The sequence below is a fragment of the Mus caroli genome, chromosome 12 (genome assembly GCF_900094665.2).
Source record: "Mus caroli chromosome 12, CAROLI_EIJ_v1.1, whole genome shotgun sequence".
NCBI classification, from domain to species: Eukaryota; Metazoa; Chordata; class Mammalia; order Rodentia; family Muridae; genus Mus; species Mus caroli.
This window is the reverse complement of record NC_034581.1, coordinates 17,686,246-17,701,556: the sequence shown is the minus strand read 5'-3', so window position 1 is coordinate 17,701,556 and position 15,311 is coordinate 17,686,246. Positions and strand designations below refer to the sequence as shown.

The following is a 15,311-nucleotide window of genomic DNA, read 5'->3' as shown; positions in this document are numbered from 1 at the left end:
CCCCCCCCTCCCTCTCTCTTTCTTTTTTTGGGACAGGGTTTCTCTATGTAGCCCTGGCTGTCCTGGAACTCACTCTGTAGACCAGGCTGTCCTCGAACTCAGAAATTCGCCCGCCTCTACCTCCCAAGTACTGGGATGAAAGGCGTGTGCCACCACTATCCGGCTTGCTCACAGCCATCTTTAACTCCAGTTTAGAAATCTGACACGCCTCTTCTGGCCTCCTCAGGCAATAGATATGTAAGTAGTGCACACATATATAAGCAGGCAAAACACTCATTGTTGGTATCAGGGACAGTCTTGGCAAATTGCCTCTGAATCCAGTGATGACACCATAGGTGACAGGGACCTGTGCATCTGTTGCCATGGCAACTGCATACATTCCCAGAGTCCACTTCCTACCCTTATTGCCACGGCAATGGATGCTCGGGTCCCTTGTTGCCCTATGGGTGTCATCACTGGATTCAGAGGCAATCTGCCAAGCTGGTTCCTGATACCAACACTCATACAAATAAAGTATAAAAATGTTAAATAATTTCAAAATAGGTAACCGGATCTGTTTGCAGTGTGTGCACAAAGGAGAAAGCCCTTGTCTATAGGAAACACCTAACAGACCCTGTAGAGGGGCAGTACAACCAAGATAATGTTTCTAGGGAGCAGAACACAGAACTAACAGGAGCCTGGTCTTGAGAACCTGACTCCAAAAACCCCGGAGTTAATGCACAAAACTCTAAGCCAATTATGCATATTTAAGGTCTAAGTTTGTATGATAGCTAAAGACCTCCTCACAGAATTAACGTTAATATCCCAGAGAGCTGATCAGTAAGTTACACACTTGGCCTCTCTCTCTAGCATGGTAGAAACACGGATTTCCAGGGCTCACACGGAAATCCCAACAATGAAAAAATGAGGCCAACACCACTGGAGAGGCAGTGGTGGCTGATGTGGCCAAGCAAAGAGTAGCCAGGCAGGGGCAACAGTTACCCGGAAGCTGGTTTCTTCTGAGGCAGGCGGCTGGGTGGCTGAGGTGGCAGGGGCGGGGGCTTGCTCTGTGAGGTCCCAGGTTGGGAGGACTTGCTCGGCTGGTTCATGGCTTCTAGAGTTCCTGATGTCTTAGCCACAGGAGGGGGTGGTGTGGTGGTCAAGGGATCTGCGGAGAGCAAAGGGGTAGGGATGCAAGAGAGTGAGCCCGCGGGGCCTCTATCTAGTCTCTTAGTGGACACTTCTTCCTCCTCTAGCACTCTTCTGGGTATACCTATGGCTGCTTCTCAGCCTGTCTATTCTGGGAAACTACAAGGAGGGGCAAACCAATAAGGGCAGCTTTGACTACTGCTGAAAGTTTGCTATGGCCTGTGTGTGTTTAGCCAGAAACCCATGTAGGGACCAGCCCTTTGAGCTGCCCCAAAACCAACCAAGCAGGCAGACCCTGAGATTAGGCTCATACTTGGCATCTGTCCTGGGACACGGAGAATGCCAGGGCTCTTTTTGCATCAAGTGACCTGCCTACCACCAGAAAGGGGCAGAGCCCTAAGCACCCTACTGACCCATAGTGGAGTAAGCTTTAAGGACAAACTGTGACCATTGACTAGTATGGGGCTCCCAGTCTGAGTGGAGAGGTGTTGGTGTCTATTACTATCTGTGTTTTACAGATAATAGGCTGTAATAAGCAAAGCATAGTGACAAAGTGGGCAGAGCTGTTTAAAAACAACAATGGGATGGGGTCAAGTGCCTGGGCCTTCCTTCACCCACCCATCTTTCAAACTGCTCCAGGCCCTGTCAGTGGCTTGCCTCAGGATAGGAACAGACATATATAGACCAAGAAGGGCTATGGGCAGGGAAAAAGGATCTATTTTATGGTTTCTCTCCCTCTTTCTTCCCTTTTCCATTTTAATGGAAAAGTCTAAGGTATATTAGCCCAGCAACACCATATTGAGATTCTTTTTGATGTTTGACCTGAGTGTACTACAGCTGGACCCTGCCCCAAATCCCTCTGCAGAGCTCCCGGGGCATACTGCCCCTGCTGCTGCTACTGCTCTTGGCAATTCCTGCAGAAGGGTTAGAGCTGCTTTCTGCATAAGCCATAGGCACCAAGGGGCCCTGATGCCTTGGAAGCAATAGAACCAGAGATGCAGGACTCCCTGCTCCTTAGGCCTAGGTAGGACAGGGAGCAGAGAGGGCTGGTGTCACTGACCCAGTGGAAATGTCTGGAGCAGGAGAAAGGCCCTTTCGTATTGCCTGTCTCCCGGCATTGGGAACTGCTAACCACATATTGGCATTGAAAATATCATGACCACTCCCAAATCACTACACAGCCAAAGAAACTCAAGTGTGGATCCTGTTAAAATACCTGGCAAGACAGAATAAAGAGTGAGTCATTTTAGGAGTAGTAAGGGAATGAGTGGAGGTTTAAGGCGGAGGTTACAAGGGTTGGGGCCATAGGGGCAACATCTGGTATGTATCTGCATACAGCCCACAGCTGCCAATGATGCCCCTGTCTTCCAGATTTATAAGGCCCCCTGGCAAGAAAGGAAAAAGGAGGAAAAAAAAAAAAAAACGTACTGGTAGATGTCACTCGAAGAGGGGGCAGCGGTGGGTGGACAGCTGGCAGATCTGACGAAGATCGCTGCCTGCTGATACCGTCCACACCTACAGAGTTTGTCTTCCACAGGGTGTTAGCTGAGGTGGCTGTCTGAACTAAACCCACACGCATACACACGCACACACAGGCACGCACACACACGGAACAAAAACAGAAACAGAACACGTCGTTATTGATCCTCTCACTCATAAAAGGTCAACATGAGCCTTCTAGAACAGCAACAGAGCCCTGAGATTTACTCTTTTCTCTACAGAGAAAGTGAGAATAATAAATAAGGTGCTCCAGGAAATGCTCATGGGTGGCCTTTTCACTTTGATGAAACTTTAAAGATATAGTTTGAAGAAGAAAATAAACAGCCATAAATCTACTGAGCATTGAATTCAGGATCTATGGAACGTCTGTTCATCCTGCCCTTCTATCACCTCCCACTGTGGGCTACAGAGACCCTGTTCTCAGCCAGAGTGGGCAGGAGGAAGGGTGTGTTCCAGACACTGTGGGTGGGGCTCTCCCCCAGCCTCCTGTAACATATCTGCCTGGAGACCAGTACAGATGATCCAGTTGCTTCAGGTGACCCCCATGGTGACCATGCTTCCCTGGTTGCCTGGGAGGAGACACACCCTCCCAGGTCAGCCCTAGAGTTGAGACGGAGACTTCAAACTTGCCCTAAGGTGAGTAAACTCATATCTCAGTGTGGGGCATATGGTGAGAACTGCATCTTCACACTAAGCATAGACTCTAGGGCAGGGGAGATGCAGGACAGGAGTGTGATTTACTTCATGTGAAAACAAAACAAAACAAGAAACCCCAAAAACAAAAAAACAGAGGTAAAGATATTATGGCAAAAAAAAAAAAGTGAGAAAAGCAATCTCTCAGATTCCAGGACTACAAGAAACCAAGCTGAGGAGCTGGCTAGTCCTTTCCTAATGCCCAATGGAGGGAATGGGGTCTCTGTCATAGAGCCAGTGCAAGCTTCCCCTGGGAAGGCAGAGACTCAGTCCCTAAGATGCTGGGCCTTTCAGAATCAACACACCTCTCCAGGATGGAGAAGCAGTGAGATGCCCATAATGCCCCATGCTGCCCAGGACAGCCTGTAGGAGGTGGCAGGGAGTGCTCATTAAGCCCATAAAGGATGAATGATTCTTGGATGTGGTGGTGTGGGTGTGAGGGGTGGGGTGGGGGAGCTGGAGGGTACAGGGCCTGCTCTCTACACCTTTGCTCTTCAGTGGTTCACCTAACTCTTTGGGCCTCCCTGAGTGCAGGACAATGACACATGTGGTCTGTCCAGTTGCTCCTCCAGCTGCTTAGTACCCAGTACCATCCCATAATGCCCTCCCCTTCCCAGCTGCTGCAAGAAAGAATTTATACTGCCTTCCTGCATAGCAGCCACAGCCCAGGGATAGCACGTGGAAGCCACTGTTCTCCCCAGGGAAGACTCTCGTTCCTTGACCTAGAAGGCCTGAAGACTATCACCTACAGTTGGCAGGCCTGGCCGAGCCAGGATGCCCACTTGCTGGCCGCTTCATGAAGCACAGTGGCTAGCTGGTCTTCACTGTAAGACAAACTGTTTGTGTTTCCATATTTGTAAAAGCAACCAAGCAAGCAAACAAACAAAAATCACCTGTCCAGTGGATCTGCTATGTAGAGACAGGATAGTTTTATGATGCGTTCATACTTAGGGCATCAGGAGGGCCCACCCATTTGTGTTTTTTACAATTATGCTGAGCACCGTTCCCCAAATTACTACCTTTTACTCCTTCATTTCAAAGGTATTCTGGAGAGATACTAAGTCATCACAGTGCTTTAAGCTAGCCCTGAGAAAGAAGAAAGAGACTCATGAGGGCACTGGGAGGGGAGCAGGCTTAGAAAGGATCCAGTGGGAAGGCAGCAGAGGACACTCTAGCTGAATAGCTGCAGGCCACCCATCACCACTGCCTGGGGCAACCCTGCATTACTCCGTCCACACTTTTGCCAGAGTAAGAACCCAGGCAGATTCTCTACTGCTTTGGCATGCCAAACGTAATGGAATTCCTTAAGGAAGCAAACAGAAAACAGCTACAGAATAAACACCCACACATGTAACTTCTCAAAGCCAAAGCCCATATGCATTTGCAGGGGACTCAAAATCGTATACCTTTGCCAACATTCCGAGGTGGGAGCGGGGGTGCGCTGGTGGTGCTGGGGGGTATTGACTGGGAGGAGGGTGGGCTGCCACTCAGGATGGCTCCATAGGTCTCATTCTGCAAGATGCTGGGCCCGAAGCCCCTCTGCTTGTCCTTGGCGAGGTTTGCAGTATCTCTGGCCAAAGACACAGCATTGGACTGAAACTGGCTGGACCCCAGCTGGTAGAAGCTGACAGGCCGGTCCTCCCGTCGGTTGGGACTAGGCTGCGGGGGGGATGTCAGGTAAAGAGCATGAGATGGGGCCATGGCTTTCTCTGAGTCAGATCAACTCAACAGGAAATATTCATCCACATGTGGTGGGTACCATTTCAGCCCTATGCTGTTGTATATGAACTGCAAGATTTTAAAGTTCACTCTTCTTGTGTTCACACACACCCCTCCTCAGAGCCATGGCTTACTCATTACAGTTCTTAATTCTGTTTAGAACTTCAAATAGCAGCTATTTCATCTTATGAACCAGCTTAGCTCTATGCCCCTTTCCAAACACACTTTCTTCTGAGACAGAATGGCTCCGGCCAGCGAGTGGCAATTAACCTCCACCAGCGCCATGCTTAACTCAGTGCAGAACAACAGGTCCTTCCCACAGTACTCTGAACCACTGAACTGCTGAGGCCTCAATAAATCAGGGGTCAGCAAATCCTGACCCTCTGGGATATCACTTGCTTAAAATAAACAGTGTGTTCTTTGCTATGTGTGTACGTGCATCTGAGGAGGCCAGAGGAAACCATGGGGCTCAGTCCTCTTCTTCTACCGTATGAGTCTCAGGGATCAACTCAGGTCTCCACAACTGACAGAAAGACCGGACTGCTTTCATAAATAAAGATATATTGAAATGCAACCTCCTCCCATCATTTACGTATCTGTACTATAGAGAAATACTAAGTATAGACATAAACGGTTCCTTTTCCATCTCTGATGGCCCAACAGCCTTCAGAAATGCCTTTTTTTCCATTTGTATCTATTAGTTACCTCTGTTTATACTTCATATTACAATACTAAAGTCCTATTAAAAAAAAAAAACGTGAAAACCATAAAAATGTGTTCAACAAGGTCTTTCCTCTCGTTTCAATACAGAGCATGCTGGCATACCTGGCAGTATGCTGTGGGAGCTAAGAAGGGTCACGGCCAAGGGTTAAGTGTCAGGAGGGAGGCTGCCTGAACTTGCCTCTGCATCCACAGACCTGCACGAAGATGGCATCGTGCTGAGATACCCCAAGGTATGCTTGGCAGTGTGTGTGATAAAGGACCAGGGCTAGAGCCCTGTGCTCACTGCAAGACTATGTGAAAACAGCTGTCAGCCTCTCTTGAGGCTTTGAAGTCCCTATCCAATAAGAGGAGTTGGAGCCAGGGATTCCCCAAGGCTGTGGAGTGGTTCCCACTTAGTGGTTTCTAAGGTCAGTCACGCAAACATGACCAGCTACATAAACACTGTCACCTGCCAGCAGGACCTAGACCTGTCAGCAGGACCTAGCACATGCCAGCATGGACTGGAGCTAGGAGAGGAATGGGAAGGGGAAGACTTCTTGCCAGGCCCAGCCCTGCTCTGCAGCTTCACAGCATGGCACAGACCTGTAGCTTCTCGTCCACATCATCATCGCTCTCATCCAGGTCCTCGTGCAGTAGCCGCCATTCATACTCGACGTGAACGTGGGAGTTAAACCGCCCCGACAAGGCCTGAGTGAGCTAGGATGGAGGATGGGAGGGCAGTGAGTGCTGCTGTCCCCGTTTCCAACCACAAGAGACAGACTCGCATGGGCATCCAGACCAAGAACGAGCAGGCCAAGGAGGAGGGTCTTGGAAGTACTCACAAGGAGATTCCCCTCTGTCCCAGGGCAGCTCACTTAAGTCCCTGAGTCTCTGTGCAGGTCCCTGCCTTATTTACAGGATAACCCAGACCCTTAAAGCTCCCTGTCAGTGACAGTGTGCTGCACAGGCGAGGGATTTGGGAACCTAAAAGGTGATGGCCAGTGTATAGGTATTAGCACTGCATGGGCAGCTGGACCGCAGAAGGAATGTGTTTGCTGCTAAGTCGGCCTTCCCACATGTGATGGTTTGTATATGCTTATCCCTGGGAGTGGCACTATCGGGAGGTGTGTCCTTATTAAAGTAGGTGTGGGCATGGGCTTAAGACCCTCACCCTAGCTACCTGAAAGCCAGTCTTCCATAGCAGCCTTCAGATGAAGATGTAAAACTCTCAGCTTCTCCTGCACCATGCCTGCCTGGAAGCTGCCATTTCCCTGTCTTGATGATAGTGGACTGAACCTCTGAACCTGTAAGCCAGCCCCAATTAAATGTTATCTTCTATAAGGCTTGCATTGGTCATGGTGTCTGTTCCCAACAGTAAAACCTCTAAGACTCCACAATAAGAGAACTGAGCCCTGCAGAAAATGATGCTCCTTTCTTCAATTCTTTTACAGAAAGTAGCTGGCTAAATTCTCCTCTAGCTGTACATCAATGTATTATCTGTACTTGGTGTTTAGGGCCAGAAAGTTGCTGTGTGACTTTGGGTAAGTCACTTGACTTTTCTGTATCTACTTCCTCATCTATGAAATGGGAACTAAAGATGAAACAACATGAAGGGTAAGGTCTGAGAAGAGCATCTGCGACTTATCCTCTAACTGGGTAGCACTGAGAGTTCTGTGGGTTGGGTACTTACTGTGTGCCCCTGCTTTGCAAAATCCAACAAGTCCTACAAAAGCCTTGCAAAGGAGTGCAACTAACTCAACATCACAAATGAGGCTGCAGCCTGGGGTGCGTTCCCCAAACTGCAGTGAGGCACAGCCCATTGAAAACTGAGGACTGCTGACCCTGGAACCCCTTCTGCCAGCCACGCACTTTTTCTTCCAGAACAGAAAAGAAACACATACTGAGCTGTGTGCTCTGGGTTTAAGGATAGAGGTAGGAGATGCAGCTATGCATGCTGGGAAGAAGAGAACTAGGTGCTCACGGGTAACAGAAGCCCTGCCTTCATTCCAGCTGCCTAAGGAGCCCAGGGCTACCACCATGTTCAATAATCACATGCTGAATTACAAGTGCCACCACAAGACAGTAGCCACCAGGCCTGCAAAGATTCCCCAGAGTGCTCCTCCAGGCCAGCCAGTACTTAGCATGGCCCAGGATGTGTGTTCGGTGTCCTGTTGCTGCTGTCCAGGAGACCGTCTCTACTCCATTCCCCCACCATACCCATACCCCAGGCATCTACTCATGGTGGATGCTCACCAGTTCCTCACAGTGTTCGTGCTTGAGCCGCTTAGCAATGTCCAACGGGGTCTCTCCTGACTCATTGGCTGAAAGTCAAGGTGGAAAAACAGAGCAAAACTTAGCCTTAGGTTTTGCATATAAAATACCCCCAAAGACTCAGCTATGGAAGTCTTGATTCCCCAGCTGGTGGACTAGAGAGGTGACAGGATCTTGAGCTTTTCTTTAAGTGCTTCTCACTCTTTCGTGCTTTATCTTTTGAGAACCCTGCTTAGTTTTGTAGCCACCCCCTCCCCACTTTTTTCTTTTGAGACAGGGTGTGGTGGTTTGAATAGGAATGGGCTCCTTGGACCCAAGTGTGTGTTTGAATGCTTGGCCCATAGGGAAGGGCACTATTAGGAGGTGTGGCCTTGTCGGAGTAGGTGTGGTCTTATTGGAGGAAGTATGTCATGGCCGGGGCAGGCTTTGAAGTCTTCTTTGCTTAAACTATGCCTAGTGTGACACATAGTCTCCTTCTGTTGCCTGTGGATCAAGATGTAGAACTGACTTCTCCAGCACCATGCCTGCCTGTGTGCCACCATGCTTCCACCATGTTGACAATGGACTAAAAGCTCTGACACTATAGGCCAGCTCCAATTAAATGCTCTCTTTTACAAGAGTTGTTCTCATGGTGTCTCTTCACAGCAATAGAACCCTAACTAAAACAGACACACCTCATTAAACTAAGCAGGATTCATGGAATGTAGTCAGGTCAACCTGGGCAGGGATGGCTGTCATTTAGTTGTACAGGATACAGCAGAATAAAAAAGCTATGATTTTAAAAGAAAGGATTGAGCTACCTAAGAAATGTTGAGCCAGACAACCATTATCCTAAGGTCAAGTTATCAACAGAGCAAGAACGTGCAACACTGAATGCCCAGCCCCCACACTAAAAGGTAATGAGCTTTGTAGTCCAGACATTTGAACTGATCCTTTTTTCCCCATGAGTCTCTGTCAACAATGTTTGTCTCTTTTCTTTTCTTTTCTTTTCTTTTCTTTTCTTTTCTTTTCTTTTCTTTTCTTTTCTTTTCTTTTCTTTTCTTTTCTCTCTCTCTCTCTCTCTCNTCTCTCTCTCTCTCTCTCTCTCTCTCTCTCTCTCTCTCTCTCTCTCTCTCTCTAATTCAGACAGGGCATTCCTAGCTTTGGCTTGCTGGGACTCACTGTACAGACTAAGCTGGCTTCAAACCATGGTGATCCCCTGCCTCTGGCTTGACCAGTTTTTATAAGTGTGGCTTTGAGCAGGATGCATCTTTTTTTTTTCTTTCCTTCTACTTTTTGTTTTGTTCAGTAGTTCTTCCCCAGGACCTAACCGCACCTGGATGGCTCCAAGTAAACTGTCTTGGCAGTGGAAGACCCACAACCGAGGAGAAACAGAGGCCAGGCAGGATTAGGATCTGCTGCAGGCAAGAGGGGCAGTAACCAGCACCTCCTGCGAGAAAGCCTTGTCTGACCTCCGGAGGTTCACCCAGCTGCAAGGCCTAGCCTCATCATTCCAGAAGCCTGCAGGTTAGACCAAAGGCTAACAGACAGTAGGCAGAGCCTTTCGACAAGCCACTCTACAGGACAGGTAGGGAGAGGCACTCTCTCTAGTGCGAGAAATGCTCCTACCAACAGAAGTGCAGAGCTTCGGAAAGGAGGCAGAGGGGGCCAGCAGAGCCATGAGCACCCCAGCACACCCCAGGTGGCTTACCTATCTCAATGGAGGCTTTTCCCCGCAGGAGGAGCTTGAGGCACTCAGCATTGTCTGTCAGGCAGCAGTAGTGCAGGGCTGTGCTGCCCTTGCCTGTCTGTTTATCCAGGTTCCCACTGCTCGGAACACAGACAGAAAAAGATAAATCAGTCATAAGCCCAAGGATGGAGAACAGCCCTGCAGACTGTGGAAAGACAGGTGGGTTAGCAGCAAACAATTTACAGAAGTTATCCCTGCAGTGACCAGACTAGATAGCACCAGACTAGATAGCATGAAGGCAGCCAGGGACAGAGAAGACCAATGGTGGCTGTTTTGTTGCTGAGTTTGGGTTAGAGCAGTGATTTGTAACCCTTTGGTGGTCAAATGACCCCTGCACAGGTGTCACCTAACACCATCAGAAAACACATAATATTTGCAAAATTATAACAGTTGCAAAATTACAGTTATGAAGTAGCAACAAAAAAATCCTTTATGGTCGGGGGTGACCACAACGTGAGGAACTGTATTAAAGGGTCACACTAAACTAGAGTCACCCTGGAATAATCTTAGTGCCTCTGTTCTCTTCTCTCTTGCCCTGTGGTACCAAGAGCACCAGGCCCACCATCAGTCTATACAACTGGCCCTGCCTGTCACTCTGGAGAACAAGCAAACTTTTCATTTTCTTTTTAAAATTATTTTATATGTATAGATATTTATATTTATATGCATGTCTGTGTATCATGTATATATCTGGTACCAGTGGAAACCAGAAGGCATTATATTCCCTAGGATTGGAGGAATAGCGGGCTATGAGCCACCATGTGGGTACTGAGAACTGAAGCCAGGTCCTCCGGAAGAGCACCCAGTGCCCTTTACCACTGAGCCATCTCTCCAGCCCCCTTCATTTTGTTTCCACCAGGGAAGAGAATACTATTGTTCAGTTTGGTGTCCCAAGGCTCTCTCAAGCCTGCTGGCCCTAGGACAGCCCCCTGAAAGCGGGTGAAGGGGACACTGCTGAAGGCCCATAAAACAAGACTAGATTACCCAAAACCCAAGGTGCGTGTGTTCCACATACATGATGAAAGCAATCTTCCTCCAAGGTTACAGCATCACCAATAAAGGACAGGGGCTTTGCATCCACAGGCAGACAAACGGGAACAATATGTGAGAGTTTATGTGGCGGCACATACAAACCCGCTACTTATCAAATGTCCACGGAATCAGCATTCCACCTGAGGCCCTGGGCTGGGCTCAGAGGAGAGAGTAATTGACTCAACCCTGAGTTCTGTGAACGTGGGCTTCACAAAGACCTGCAGGTCTTAGGGCTGACTGTCCTGCAAGTCTCTCCTACTTTCCAGCTGTTTCTTCACTCCATTGCCCAGGAATGACAGGGAAGGGCAGAGGTCACAAATGTAAACCATCCCTCCCCTGTTGCTGTCACACCAGAACTTCCCAATGCATTTGCAGCAGTTAACCAGCATCCTCTGCTCTAACACAGTCAACCCCAGCCACGACCAGGGAGTTACAGTACGGGCTGAAGAGGATTAGCATGTGGCTTGCAGTCGCCAGGCAGGTGTGCAAACAGACGCAGCACACACTGAACGACTCAGAAGGCTGTTTCTAGTCAATGATTACAAGCGGCCTCTCAACTCAAAGGGAGTTCCCTGAATTCTGAGTACAACTCCTGGCTTAGGACAGGGGCTAATGCAGCTCTATCCTCTCATCTCTCTCTGTTATTGAGATGCTGTGTAGGGACTGATATGGGAAAGACCCACATACAGGACAAACCAGAGAACTGCTCATGTCACAGATGACGGCCCTGACACCCACATGGGCTTCCCCAGGGCTGGGATTGAGCAGCCATGGTTCCCTGGAGTCTCTCCTAGACTCTGGATCCTGCAGGTATCATGAAGGCCTTCTGGACTTACACTCTGGGCCTTTTCTAGGAAATTCCCATAATTCATATTTAAACCTGAGATATGAGCATCTTGGCAACACAGAGCAAGTAGTACAGACAGTATCTGGTCCCCTCCTCGGAAGCCCAAGAGAACCGGAACAAAAGCCTCTGCTAATTTTTGAAACACCCACCTGTTCTGGACCAGGAAGTCTACAATGTGAAGGGAAGTTCGGTCCACAGATCTGACCGCAAGATGGAGGGCTGTCTCATCTGGCTCCTGAAATTCAAACCAAGACATTTGGAATTCCAGTGGCATCTTTCAACCCCAGGACCACCAAGGTAAAATAGCATGTGTCCCTTCTGAAAGCCTTTCCACCTTTCCCCCAAAACATTTCTCTATGATACAGAGAGCTCACTCTTTAATCTCCATAGCAAAAGGCATGTGTGGTGGTCTGATGAGAATGACCTCCACGGGTTCATAGGTTTGAGGATGCTGGTTTGAACTGGCTTCCCAGTTACTGGAGCAATCTGGAAAGCATTAGAAGGAGTGGCTCTGGTGGAGGAAGTGTGTTACTGGGGGTGGGCTTTGAGGTTTAAAAAGATTTGTGACATTCCCAGTCCAGTCTGTCTGTCTGTCTCTGTCTTATGGATGTGTCTCAAGATGTGAGATCTCAGCCACTTCCCAGCACCAGGCCTGGCTGCCTGCTGCCGTGCTCCCCGCCATGATGGTCATGAACTCTAACCCACCAAAACAGTAATCCCCAAATAAATGCTTTCTTCTACAAGCAGTCTTGGTCATGGTGCCTCATCACAGAAATGGTAAAGTAATTAAGACATCATAACTTTCCTATCCCTCCCTACTCGCAGGAAGTGAGGAATGCTGGGGATTCCAAGCCATTTCAATTGTGTCCCCATCTCTACATCACCACCAGGTGAGTGGGTCAAAACATAGAAGCAAACAGTCAAAATGCAGAAGGCACGAACAGGGTGGCTGCCTCGTTCTTCACTTGTCCTGCCTGCTCAGTCCTCTGGCAGTAGTGGGCACGTGCTGCTCTAGTCATGGGGTTGGAGCTTTCTCCTGAGAGAGAATGGAAGTGACACTGGCTAATACTTAGGAATAGCCTGTGTCACCAGGAGAAAACGGTGTCACCTTACAATGTCCCACTCAAGGGATCCAGCTTAGCCTAGAATTCTGGATCCAAACATGAAACCCCACCATACAGGATGTTGAACCTCATTCCAAAACTGGGAGGTTCTTTGGACCTGGACTATGTGCCCATGGAGACTCAATCAGGAAGACCAGGAGACTACAGCTCCTTAGGTACTAACAGTATAACACAGACATGATCCCAAGAGCAACATCTGGAGACTGGAGGAGATGCTCTACTCATCCCTTTGGGAGGACACTCAGAATATGAACTACATACAAGATGGCCCTTGCCACAGCATCCCTCAGTATGGCCTCAGAGACGCTCTAGGACTAGCTTCCCACATAACAGGAGGCTAAACCTGTTTATGGTAGGGACAGTCTTCTCAGGGTTTCAGGCATCTGGGGATGTATTCCCTTCCACCTCAGTTGGGCTCATCTTCAACATCTGGCATTACACTTTTGGCTTAAGACTAAACCAACAGGGCTAAAGAGACAGTTCATCAGTTAAGAGACTTGCTGCTCTTATAGAGACTCATGTTTGGTTGCCAGCATCCACACTGGGAGGCAACTCCAGCTCTAAGGGATCTGACCCCTCCTTTGTCCTCTAAGGATGCACACTTGCATGTGGTGCACATATACACTCAAGTACAGACACACAAAAGTAAATTAATATTTTTTAAAGGAACAAACCAAAATACAAAGGTTCAGTTTGAAAGGAGTCAGTCTAGGTGTGATGGTGCACAGGATAATCTCAGGACCCAGCAAGCTGAGGCAGGAGGATTGCTAGCAAAGTGAGACTTTTTCAAACACGGGGTAGGGGTAGGTAGTAGGTCCTGTTGTATAGCAGTGGTTGTAGTTAATCATGTATTTGAATCATACATCCAAAATAACTGAGTAGATTTGAAATGTGTCCATGGCAACAGATCAGTATACAAGGTGATCCATACTGTGGACATTCTGCAATGTGAATATATATCAAAATGCTGTGCTGCATATCATAATAGTGTTGCATATGAATGGGTCGGGCACCCTGAATGCAAGTCATAAATCCTAAATTCGACATGACCCAAAACGTTTTGACAAGTGGAAAATTCCACATCCGAGCTCAGATGACAGCTAACAGTTAAAATGGAGGCACACTGATGATACTGTACAAATTTACTTCTATGTCTCTCTTTCTACACATACACACACACACACACACACACACACACACATGCATATATGCCTATGGGTGATACAAGCCAGCTGTGTCCCATCTCTAAGCTCTCAAGTATTTCAACACCTAAAAATCCACCCCAAATGAAAACAGTTGTGGTCCAAGCAGTTATGATACTGTATGCTCAACCTATACATTTACTTACCCATTAAAGGAAAGTGTGCCACCTACTCCTCCCCAGGGAGTGATAGGACATGGGGAAGAACTCACTGCACACCTCCCTTGTCCTACCCTGCATTTCCCATCCTCTTACATGCCCATTGGCCAGTGGGATTTTCTCTGTCAGGTCCACACCATCAGCATAAGCTTGGAGTAACCCAAAAATGTCTCTAGTCTTGACGGCCTCGCAAAGGCTGTGGAGCTTCGCCGCGGTGTCTGCATGCTTTTTCCGTGCGTATCTCCTCTCCATGTACTTGGCTGTGATGTAGTCCTTCCTTGCAATCCTGAAACCAGACACGATGGATGGGTCAAACCCTGAGGGCCTCTGTCCATCCATGCAGTCCATGGTCTACAACCCTGCCTAGGCCTCTTGGGGCCCTGGGGGTGCCTTCCTTAAGGAGAGGAGTGCCTAGGTTCCAGTATCAGAGGCACTGCCCGCCCAGCAGTCCTGGGCCTTACATAGTTATAAGCACAGAGGCCAGATGCACGGCTTTTTTTTACATTCTCTCAGGTGCCTGCCTGCTGTTGTCTCCTTCCATAGCCCCGAGCGCCCCCTCAGCATGCTGCAGTCCCCACATCTAACCCATCCCTGTATTTGCCTGGCCTGCTCACATCCCTCTACCCACATGCTCAAGTCTTTCTCTGCTGTCACTTGAGTTCCTCCTGCAGATCCCGAGTGCCCTCTTCAGACAGGCTGGCCACCCTGACCTGCTGCTCTCTGTTCTGGCTCTCCCTAGTACTTTGTCTGTCTTCTTATTACCTGACAGCCACATCTGCAACCTGTCCTTTGTAGTCTTCATGGGTGCCTTAAAAGGGACACACTCACTGGTGGCAGGGAATCTGAGTAAATGAAGTGACACCCTCAAATCGCAGGGGCCCTCAAATGTGACAGACACTGAGGTTCAGGAGTGTGTGGCTCTACTCAGCATTTTGAAACACAATACTGACATCCTGTCCTTCCTAGCAAAAAATGGATGGGGTCCGCACCTCTCTATCATCCTGCTGGTGCCTGCAGATGGCATTTCTCTAAGCCAGGGCCTGCAACACAGGTACGGTAAGATACAGACAACCACACTCTTAGAAGCTGGCATTAAGAGGCAAGTGAGCTAACCAAGCCAAGAGCCACTGCCCAAGTGGCCTCTCACCCCCAGGGGGACAGGAACCAGAGAGGGAAACACCCAGGCCCACACTTCACCAATCTGGA

General features: G+C 48.7%; 1 protein-coding gene across 5 annotated transcripts in view; it reads right to left on the bottom strand.

Moving 5' to 3' along the window:
• Asap2 (ArfGAP with SH3 domain, ankyrin repeat and PH domain 2) overlaps positions 1-15,311 on the bottom strand; it is a 157,380-nt gene that overhangs the window by 11,167 nt on the left and 130,902 nt on the right. For 3 of the 5 annotated variants that reach the window (XM_029484885.1, XM_021178724.2, XM_029484886.1), the window contains 8 exons: positions 14,202-14,391; positions 11,771-11,856; positions 9,704-9,819; positions 7,996-8,063; positions 6,346-6,459; positions 4,728-4,980; positions 2,557-2,691; positions 982-1,147 (listed from right to left, as the gene is read on the bottom strand). In XM_029484885.1, the coding sequence (XP_029340745.1) occupies positions 982-1,147; positions 2,557-2,691; positions 4,728-4,980; positions 6,346-6,459; positions 7,996-8,063; positions 9,704-9,819; positions 11,771-11,856; positions 14,202-14,391 (1,128 nt within the window). The remainder of the gene's footprint in view (positions 1-981; positions 1,148-2,556; positions 2,692-4,727; positions 4,981-6,345; positions 6,460-7,995; positions 8,064-9,703; positions 9,820-11,770; positions 11,857-14,201; positions 14,392-15,311) is intronic. The other 2 variants (XM_029484887.1, XM_021178725.2) reach the window with 1 other exon arrangement.